At 33.1% G+C, this 11,007-nt stretch overlaps 1 protein-coding gene across 2 annotated transcripts; it reads right to left on the bottom strand.

The window, feature by feature from the left end:
• Positions 1 to 274: 274 nt before the first annotated feature.
• Positions 275 to 3,442, bottom strand: LOC108364075 (nuclear pore complex protein NUP62-like). Of its 2 annotated transcripts, none has more exons than XM_017617641.1 (2): positions 1,887 to 3,442; positions 275 to 1,846 (listed from the first exon to the last, which is right to left on the bottom strand). In XM_017617641.1, exon 1 carries the CDS (start codon positions 3,424 to 3,426, stop codon positions 1,903 to 1,905), a length of 1,524 nt encoding a protein of 507 aa, XP_017473130.1. In that variant the 5' UTR covers positions 3,427 to 3,442; the 3' UTR covers positions 275 to 1,846; positions 1,887 to 1,902. The 2 variants fall into 2 exon arrangements, with proteins under 2 accessions (XP_017473130.1, XP_017473135.1); XM_017617646.1 differs by having other exon boundaries at positions 275 to 1,835; positions 2,004 to 3,442.
• Positions 3,443 to 11,007: the final 7,565 nt, after the last annotated feature.

Here is an 11,007-nt window from a genome sequence, read left to right as displayed (position 1 = left end):
AACTTAACCATAACAGAAAGGAAGAATGAAAACCAAGGCATCCCAGTTTATAAATTAAGACTCGATGAGAGACCCTATCAAAGGCTTTTGAAAAGTCAGTATAGATACAATCAACCTGCGAGCCAGCCGAAAAGGACTCAATGCAATACTCACTGAAGACAGCAAGGTTAGAAATCGTCGACCTCTCCGCAACGAAACCATGCTGATAGGGAGAAATAAGGGACTTAACCGCAAAGCTCAACTTAGCATTGACTGCATGTTCAAAAATTTTGGAGACGGTGGTCAGTTTGGAAATGGGCCTGTAGTTACGCACATCATTTTTGTTGCCACTTTTGAAGACAGGCGTAATAGACGTAACCTTCCAATCGTCAATAAAGATCCCAGACGAGAGTGATTTGTTGAAAATAAGTTGAAGAGGAAAAACCAGGGCCGGACAATTTTTCAATAAGATGGGGGAAAATCCGTCTAAATCTGTTTGAGAAGAAGATTTGAGATCGTTAACAGCTCTAATAATATCCTCGGAAGAAAGATGTAGAGCTCCGAAATTTAAGGCAGAGTTCAGACTATTCGATAAATCAAGCGGCAGACTACTATCGTCCACAGAAAAATTCGATTTAAAAAAATCGGCAAATAAGTTAGCTGCCTCATCCGGAGTTTTCGCCGAGTAATCATCAAGGAAAACTCCGGTAGGCACACTAGCGGAACTTTTTTTGTCCTTAAGATATTTCCAAAAACTTTTGGGATTCGATTTAATGTTTCCCTCTATTTTGCGCATATACTCGGAATAAAGAGTTTTATTCAAAATATTAAAATCCTTTAAGTATAGCTTATATTTACTGAAGAAGAAGTTATTCTTACTCTTATGAAATTTTTTTAAGAATTTGTTTTTAAGATTCTTGAGTTTATTTAATTCTTTAGTGTACCAAGGTAATTTATAGGCTCTTTTTACCCGCAGGGGGATCCTATCTAAACATTGGGTGTATACGATCGACTTGAAAGCGGAAAAGCTGACAGATGTATCAAGCCCACCAAGTAGCTCCTCCCAATTTATTTCAAGTAAAATATCATTAAGACTTACAAAGTCACACGAAGAATAATTAAAGATTGGTCTACTCACAGTAGTAACCGGAGGAAAATGATAAAATCTAAACTCGACAACAAGTGGTAGATGATGTCTGTCCTTAGAAGTAACTGGATTCAGGCACTCACTAACTTCACAACAAAAATTGTCACTTATAAATATAAGATCCAGTAGCCTATTTAGAGAATTAAAATAATTATTAATTTGAATTAAGTTAAGACTAAGTACATTATCGATGAAATACAATTCTTGACTTGAGTTGACATTATTTGGCGTGAGACCGTAATTATTAGAAATGCTGGTTGACCAATTAATATTAGGTAGGTTAAAATCGCCGAGCACGCAGAGGTGATGCTCCTTAACGTTGTTTAAGACTAATGAAGCAATGTTATCTGCGTGGGCCTTGTATAATTCGAAAGAGCTGCCCGGGGGCACGTACGACGCAAGAAGATACAAAGAGTCTTGCGGTGTGGAACCGTTAACACAAACACAAAGCTGATCCAGTAAAGAATCACCATTCGAAAGTGTGACCAAAGACGCTTGCAGTTGACGCTTAATGGCAATAAGAACACCACCTCCTCGAAGGCAGCCAGTTTTTTCAGCATCACGATCTTTACGAAATACATTGAACAGATTTGAGTTGAAGAATTCACCGTCAAAAAAATTCTCATTCAACCATGTTTCGACGAAAACAAAGATGTCGTAATTCATTTGCTCACTAAAGTTGTGCACCATTTCAGACTTGGTTCTCATACCAGATAAATTCTGAAAGTAAATTTTCAGCTCTCTATTATTTTGTATGTGCAGTCGGGTACTACTTGCTACGTCCGTAATAGCTTTCGTCGACCCTTCCGAAAATTCAGAAAAGGCTTAACGGTAACATTTGTTGGCCAGATATCCGGGCATAGTAATTTTTCATAACAGGACTCAGGGACTCCTAATTTAAAATTAATCCTATTCAGGGATTGAGCTGAGACATCTTTTTTAATTAGTTTAGAGCATGAGATTAGAGTTCTGTCTAAATCAATTTGTTTAGCTACATAATTTTTAATGTCATCCTCAGATACGGATGGAGAAAAAGAGGCCAAATGAAGCAATTTGTAGCGGTCAGCGACAATTAGATCAGTATTATCACTAGTTCCTCTTATGCGAATATTATTATTATTGTTATGCCGTTTATGCGACACCTTTACCCATTGTGCATTGCCAGTCACATTATTCGTCACATCAGTAGGCATATGAGAGGAAGCAGCTGCGTCAGATGCTGGCGCCGCAGTCACTGCAGTCGTAGAAGTAGTAGTAGTAGTAGCAGTACCACAGGCATTCTTATTGCTGTTTTTTCTAGCCCGTTTATTCGATACCTTCACCCACTGAGCATTATCTGTGTCATTGTCAGTGCCAAAAACAGGTAAAGGAGGAGAAGCAGAAGCTTCGGATACTGGCGCCGCAGTCACTGTAGCCGTAGTTGAAGCAGCGCAAGCATTAGCTTTATCTTTCAGCGCACAAGCATTAGCATCAGCCGTAGAAGAAGATGGGAGAGCAAAAACTGAGATAACATCAGTTATTGCCGACGTCACAGTGCACGACGCTGTTGATTGCATTGGGCAACCCATTGTTGTTATTGTGGGAATATTATTAGAGTCGGTGCTCATGTTTGATGAAATAATATGAGCATAGGAAAGTGCGCCAACGAAAGATGGAGCAGAGGAAGCACAAGTTGACATTGAATTAACTGGCATCGAGGAGTAATTAGTTTCACTGTTTACTCTTAGCTTATCAAAAGCAGCATTGAAAGAAACTCGCAGACTCTTTACTTCAGAAGTTAGCGCAGCAATAATTTTATCTTTATCGGCAAGTTTACTTTGAATGGATTGAAGGGCCGAATATATTTTTGTCGATTCCAGCACCAGGTTATTATTAGCTTCATTTAGCGCACTCACCGACTTTAACACACTAGCATTTTCTGTTTGAAGAGATGCTATTAGATTAAACAGAGAATTTATTGTTTGCTGGCTCACGGCATTAATAAGAGAATTATCACTATGCTTCGTAGAATCTCCAGACTTCGGAGAATTAGAAGAGGAAGAACTAGTGATGACGGTTGACGTTTTCTCCTTTGTAATAGGTGGAGGAGGTGAACGGAGGGAAGTCCGACGCAGAATAGTGCAAGCTTCACAAAAAAAACACTGACCAGCACTTTGCAAAAATTCGACATCAGCCGGACGAATACCAACACAAGTGGCGTGGAAGAGATCATTGCACTTTGCACACTGCACTTTCTGCTCTTTAGGAAGATTTCTATCAACCTTTTGATCGCACACACAAGGCATTATTGTTTTTTGCATATGCGTGAAAAACTTTGTAATTATGTATTGATTTTATTTAAATTATCGATCAGTCACAAACACAAGAGACACTATCCCAAAATTATAAGTTTTTTAAGTTTTTTAAGCATAGTGAGGACCAGTAAATTTGGGATTTAAAATGACACCATCATAATCCTTGTTTAATTCTCTATAAAAACCGTGTTCCAAAAAAAATGGAGATTTTCAAGAACTATTTTTAAAATATTTTTTTTTTGTTTGTTTTATGACGAGGTGATTTATTTTGTGAGAGTCAACAATGAAGTCTCTACGATGAACAGAATCACGAAAAATCCAAAGTTTGACAGATCATATATCTGAAGAAAAAAAGAAAAATGTGAAGCGAATCGAAATTGTGACACCAAATTTGTGGTCCGATATGAAAAGGAATGCCTCATATATATGTTATATATATTATAACAGAATAATAGTAGTGCTAAAATTGTAATATATTATTTGATTATTTGTATGGTTGCATTTTATGATTCTTTTATGCCACCACAGTGTCTGAATTTCGTTTAATTTTAATTTGGTCGTAAGTTAAATTATATCCCGGGATCCCGAGGGCATGCTCCCGGGATTTCGGGACTCACAAAAAGGCTCGGGACTCCCGGGGCTCGGGATCGCAAATCCCGGTACTAGATGCCTTAGTGCGTAATTATCATTAAATCGTGAATTGTACCCGCTACAGATGAGTCGGGGATTAATTGATCTCCAATTATACCCGTAAGCGATGAGTCGAGACTAATTGATCTCCAATAGTATCCGTATGAGACTATTTGCGACTAATTAATGCCCAATTATACTCGATCGAGAGTAATATCGGAATACTTTCTTTAGAGAGTAGTCGCACAATTTTTTGCAGGGCATGTACTATGTATGCGTGCGTGTGTTGTCGTGGCTCCGCCTGCTTGGGATGCGTATGCACACCTAAATATACATAATAAGATCTCAACTCAATACCTGCGTAATAAATTTTTGTATGAAAATATTATTTTTAAATACGAAAATTTTTAAACGATAATCAAATATAAAGTATTCATTTTTACTATGCATTATTTCCTTAAGTGTACTATATCAGATTGAACTTCCGTTATTGTACGGAATTCATTGTCTATGGTGATTAAATCAGTTTCAGATATTACTGCCGGAAATTGATAAGCAAGAGGCACTATTGACTTTTGGACTTGAATATTTTTTATATCAATGACTGCACATCACTTTAAAATTTGTTTATAATCACCACCAATTTTTTTTTTATTTCATTCAAGGCCTGTTTAATGAAGTACGTTGTACTTTGCCGCCAAAGTAACAACCTTCAAAATCTAAATGATAACTAAAATTTGTACAATTAACTTTTCAATTTCAATATTTTATAATACTCTAGCTTCATAAAATTTTCAGCAAAGATGCGAAATCACAGTATACATTAAACCAGCCATTGACGATATGCTTATTTGAAAATTAATACATGGAATAATTGAATATTGTGCATGTATAGGTTTTTTTTTGTCATTAACACATAGGCAACGACTGGTGCAAAAGTACCCACAAATGGTTGTTGATATATTTGAAATTTAAATTTGAACATCGAAATTCGTAAAAAAATAATAATGAAATAAAAATATTGTTAATTACTACATGGGAGGTGGGCGTGGCTATAGACAGATTTCGCCGAAATTTTATACTAACCTAAATTATACCAAAGGCAACTTTCACACCGACTTTCGTTAAAATATATAAATTTTGTTTGAGTTGGCGTGTTTACAAACATACACGGCTGAACCAATTCATCTCGTCATTCTGAATGTTTTAATATATATGTATCTCTGCATATGTGTACATATATGGACAAATCTAAAACAGGTAACCTTTGTGTTACTTAGCTTTATTTTTATTGTGGTAAACTATATCAAGATGGTTAATTGGGGACACAATTCATAGACGGATCAATTTGCTGCATAACTTTTGAATTATAGGTGTCTAAATTTAAAAAAAAAAATTATGAAAACAAGTGAATTTTTTAATGTAATTTTTAAGAGGGGCACATNAAAAAAAAAATTATGAAAACAAGTGAATTTTTTAATGTAATTTTTAAGAGGGGCACATTTAATTATGTCATAACTTTTGAAGCACACCATATACTGGTTTGAAATTTTATGTGCAATTAGTACTTATGTATGTGTATACTTCATATGTAGTTGGTAACTAAAGTGTGCTTTAAAAAATAACTAAATGGCAAGTAACGAAAAGTGTGTAACTCTACTTTTCACAATTTTCACAATGTTGGGTTTATCGCGTATAGTTTTTGAAGCATTCCATTTTAAAAACTTTTTACGTACAGTGCCGGAACAAAGTATTGGCACAGCAAATTTTTCACAATATATGCAACAATTTTTATTCTAATATTTTTCCGCCAATTTTGTGGCTCATTCAATAACAAAAAACATAAAAATATAATTCCTAAACTTTGTGCAAAACTCGCTAAAATTCAGCAAAATTTTCAACTCTTTAATCAGATTTTTTAGATTTTTTTGAGTATGCAGTTTTGCAGCCCATTAAATTCTAGTAAACAAAATGCAAGTTAGGAGTTAGTCAAAAATCGCATTGAATTTTGAGATTTTTTTTGTTGAATGTGTTTTGAATTTTTTCCATAAAGTTTTTTGAAAAAAAATGTTTGTATTGCCAAAAATCAACGGTAATTCCTAGCTACTTAAAACTTGCACTTTATTATTATAAAATTGATTGGGCTACAAATCTGCAATTTTCGCGAGTTTCGCACAAAGTTTAAGAATTATATTTTTATGTTTTTTGTTGTAGAATGAACCATATTTTTATACGAAATTAGCGGAAAAATATTAGAATGAAAATTGTTGCATATATTGTGAAAAATTTGCTGTGCCAATACTTTGTTCCGGCAGAGTATGTATTTTATTCTACATACAATTATAATATGACACCTTAGAGGAGGTGTGCTTTCAGAATAAACCAGCCTTTAAAGTAAAAAAATTATGCGATCTTCAGCGTAATTTTTATTTCAAAAACATCTTAATTGAAGGCACATTTGCAAAATACGTCGAAACGATCTAAATCTTTTTATAACTACTAGTCCTGATAACGTTACATATACAGTTGTCTACAAAATAATAGGAGTGCGATATTTTGACCAGTTNTTTTTTTATCTAGAAGTGTGTAAAAACCCTGATTTACTACTTTTAATTATGCCCCTTCTTTTAGGCAGAATGTTTCGAGCGTGGTATCAAAGCAACTTTTTTTCGGCAAAGGTTCTGATAGTTGCTCTTACTTAATTGGAGCCTTCTAAATTGAATGGCGTCCTCCGTTTTTCCCGATTGGCTCCAATTTTCGATATACCGGTACTTGAAACTTTGCCTAAATTTTAATTTTTTATAAAAAGCTCCCTCAGTTTTGAAGATATTTTTACTAAAATTTTTCACATAACTGTTTTTTAATATTACCTTAACTAATCCATAAAATCATCGAAATCGGTTCATATCTAGCTCCCATACAACTAATTGATCAGAGACGTTGTTTTGCGTAATAACTGCTCCAATTAAGCAGGTAAATATTTAACCCTGAGGGAAATAATGCATTAAATATGTTCATAGTACTATGAATATATAAAGCATAAGATAAGCATAAGATGATTAAAAAAAAAAACAACAAAAACCAATTTCATAGTATTAAAAATAATATTTTCATACAAAAATGTGTTACACACGTGTTTGACTGTTCACATCTGAGTAAGGCATCTAGTCCCGAGATACGGGATCCCAAATCCTGGGTGTCCCCAACGCTTTTTAGTCCCGAAATATCGGGATCAAACCCTCGGGATCCCAGGATTCCGGGATACAATTTATTTTACGACCAAATTAAAATAGAAGGAAATTCAGACACTGTGAGGCATAAAAGAATTATAAAATTGCAACCCTACAAATAATCAAATAATGGCTGAATTTCTTTATTCATTCTGAACGTTTGGAATCAACTTTTCTGTTTATTTATTCTTTAGAACGTTCCTGATGATATGTTGACGTATATTTCAANTTCACAATGTTGGGTTTATCGCGTATAGTTTTTGAAGCATTCCATTTTAAAAACTTTTTACGTACAGTGCCGGAACAAAGTATTGGCACAGCAAATTTTTCACAATATATGCAACAATTTTTATTCTAATATTTTTCCGCCAATTTTGTGGCTCATTCAATAACAAAAAACATAAAAATATAATTCCTAAACTTTGTGCAAAACTCGCTAAAATTCAGCAAAATTTTCAACTCTTTAATCAGATTTTTTAGATTTTTTTGAGTATGCAGTTTTGCAGCCCATTAAATTCTAGTAAACAAAATGCAAGTTAGGAGTTAGTCAAAAATCGCATTGAATTTTGAGATTTTTTTTGTTGAATGTGTTTTGAATTTTTTCCATAAAGTTTTTTGAAAAAAAATGTTTGTATTGCCAAAAATCAACGGTAATTCCTAGCTACTTAAAACTTGCACTTTATTATTATAAAATTGATTGGGCTACAAATCTGCAATTTTCGCGAGTTTCGCACAAAGTTTAAGAATTATATTTTTATGTTTTTTGTTGTAGAATGAACCATATTTTTATACGAAATTAGCGGAAAAATATAATGAAAATTGTTGCATATATTGTGAAAAATTTGCTGTGCCAATACTTTGTTCCGGCAGAGTATGTATTTTATTCTACATACAATTATAATATGACACCTTAGAGGAGGTGTGCTTTCAGAATAAACCAGCCTTTAAAGTAAAAAAATTATGCGATCTTCAGCGTAATTTTTATTTCAAAAACATCTTAATTGAAGGCACATTTGCAAAATACGTCGAAACGATCTAAATCTTTTTATAACTACTAGTCCTGATAACGTNGTACTTGAAACTTTGCCTAAATTTTAATTTTTTATAAAAAGCTCCCTCAGTTTTGAAGATATTTTTACTAAAATTTTTCACATAACTGTTTTTTAATATTACCTTAACTAATCCATAAAATCATCGAAATCGGTTCATATCTAGCTCCCATACAACTAATTGATCAGAGACGTTGTTTTGCGTAATAACTGCTCCAATTAAGCAGGTAAATATTTAACCCTGAGGGAAATAATGCATTAAATATGTTCATAGTACTATGAATATATAAAGCATAAGATAAGCATAAGATGATTAAAAAAAAAAACAACAAAAACCAATTTCATAGTATTAAAAATAATATTTTCATACAAAAATGTGTTACACACGTGTTTGACTGTTCACATCTGAGTAAGGCATCTAGTCCCGAGATACGGGATCCCAAATCCTGGGTGTCCCCAACGCTTTTTAGTCCCGAAATATCGGGATCAAACCCTCGGGATCCCAGGATTCCGGGATACAATTTATTTTACGACCAAATTAAAATAGAAGGAAATTCAGACACTGTGAGGCATAAAAGAATTATAAAATTGCAACCCTACAAATAATCAAATAATGGCTGAATTTCTTTATTCATTCTGAACGTTTGGAATCAACTTTTCTGTTTATTTATTCTTTAGAACGTTCCTGATGATATGTTGACGTATATTTCAAACGCATTCTGTTTATTCCGGCTGTGAAATGGGATTATCCGGAATGTATAAAGAAACGCAGCCAATATATTACAACTCTAACCCTACTATTATTCTATGTTGTAATATACATATGTATATATACAGTGGTGGCAGAAATAATAGACTCGCCTTATTTTGAAGAGTTTTGCCTATTAGCCCATGGCTTATTTTATGTTTAATATTTTTTTATAAAAGCCTGGCTAGCTATACAACAAACATTTTTCATATAATGAAACTGGTTCATAGTTTTTCTCTTTTTACTTGTAATATAAACATTTCTAAAATAAATGTATTTTTTTTAGGGCCCTATTATGCCTTTTTTGCGATTTCTAGTGCCTTTTCCTGCCTATTTCGCTATTTTATTTTGCCCTTTTTGTAGGTTGTTAGGTCCTAAAAATCCGTTCCCTGGTATTTAATTGGCTTTTTAAATTGATATAAAAAAAGACATTTATATTTCTTTGCTTAAATACACAAATCTATTTTTATTTCTAGTATTCGCACTTAAGCAAGACTACAAAACTAGTTTGTTAGCATATTTATATTAATGGTAATAATATCCCGATACCCCGAAATCCCGGGATTCACAAAATGGTCCGGGATTGGATGCCGTAGTGCCTACTAAAACAAAAAGATAACAAATATTCATATATTAAATGTAAATAGCTAACTCAACACTTTCTTAGCGCTGGCTAAATTGTGTTTTTGGTGTATATTTCCTAACAAATTTTAAAGGAGTATACTTGGTGTTCTAACATAAGGACAAGTGTATAAATAAAGAAGGAACTTAATAAAAAAAAATAATAATAAAAAATTGGGTGAGTGTACCTCGAAAGCTTGTTTTTTGCAATGCAAATACTACTACGCTTTATTAGTTACCAAATAAAATAAATAATCAATTATATTTTATTTAATTGAAAAACTTTGTTACAAATAGCTGATTTGAAATTTCACTCTTCACTTGCAAAGATATTTATTTATTTCTATCAAAACAGCTGATAAATAACTTCGATTTTCCTGTTTTTGGTAGGCATAGTTTCGAACGGATTACAGCATACCATTTTTATATTTTGCTAGGCGGAGCAACGAATTCAAAACTAGGAAAATTCGGATTCCAGTAAATTTAGCTTTACTATTATGTGACATTGTCATTCATCATTATAACTTGCTTTCATGTTGAGGACATTGTTTTTACTAACCACGCACTTAGAGCAATAGTCACACTTCCTAGATGCTTGCCTTAACCTCTGCGTTGTCCTTTGGAGATAATTTCTCAGCCTATTTTTAACGTCGCCAATCTGAATAAACTTGGCGGAATTATAAATGAAAAAGATCCAAAAATTATGAGTAATAAATTTTAAGGGTTTATGGACTAAATGTCGGCTGAGTAATATGCACACATGTATGCACACTTGTGATCAGCTAATTAAGCCAGCAACATTTTGCTCAATTTTGGCTATTTTGCTTTTGTTTTTTAATATTTATTATTTTTCCATAAAAGTCTAGCTCATTATATAGCAAACACCATATAAATCCACATTTTAAACTTTGTGAAAAAATTATGAAAACTGCAAAGTTTCAGCTAAATTTTCAACTTTTTATTTAGACTGCAAACGTCAAGCTGTGAAGTTCTACTTATTTGTGCCTTGATTGGTCTTTGTATTTTGCAAAGTTTATTGTGCTAATTTTGAGTAAAAGTTGCTATAAAAAGTGCCTACGAGCATCTTAATGTGATAATAACCGAAGCTAAGTGAAAGTTTTGTGATTTTTGTGGTTTTTATTAAATTTAATTAAATTTCACTAGCTTACATCTAATCTTGCCGAGTCATTTGTTGTTATCATTGTTGTTGTTATTCCTTTGTAGTTAACTGAGATGGTTTCTATTTTTGCACATTTCTTTTTGCTCTTCTTGTTTACTTCGTTTAGTATTTCTTGTCACAGCTGTTTGC

The sequence above is a fragment of the Rhagoletis zephyria genome, unplaced genomic scaffold (assembly GCF_001687245.7).
Source record: "Rhagoletis zephyria isolate East Lansing unplaced genomic scaffold, Rhagoletis_zephyria_1.1 Rzeph_scaffold_00030, whole genome shotgun sequence".
Classification (NCBI taxonomy): Eukaryota; Metazoa; Arthropoda; class Insecta; order Diptera; family Tephritidae; genus Rhagoletis; species Rhagoletis zephyria.
This window is presented reverse-complemented; position numbering and strand designations above follow the sequence as displayed.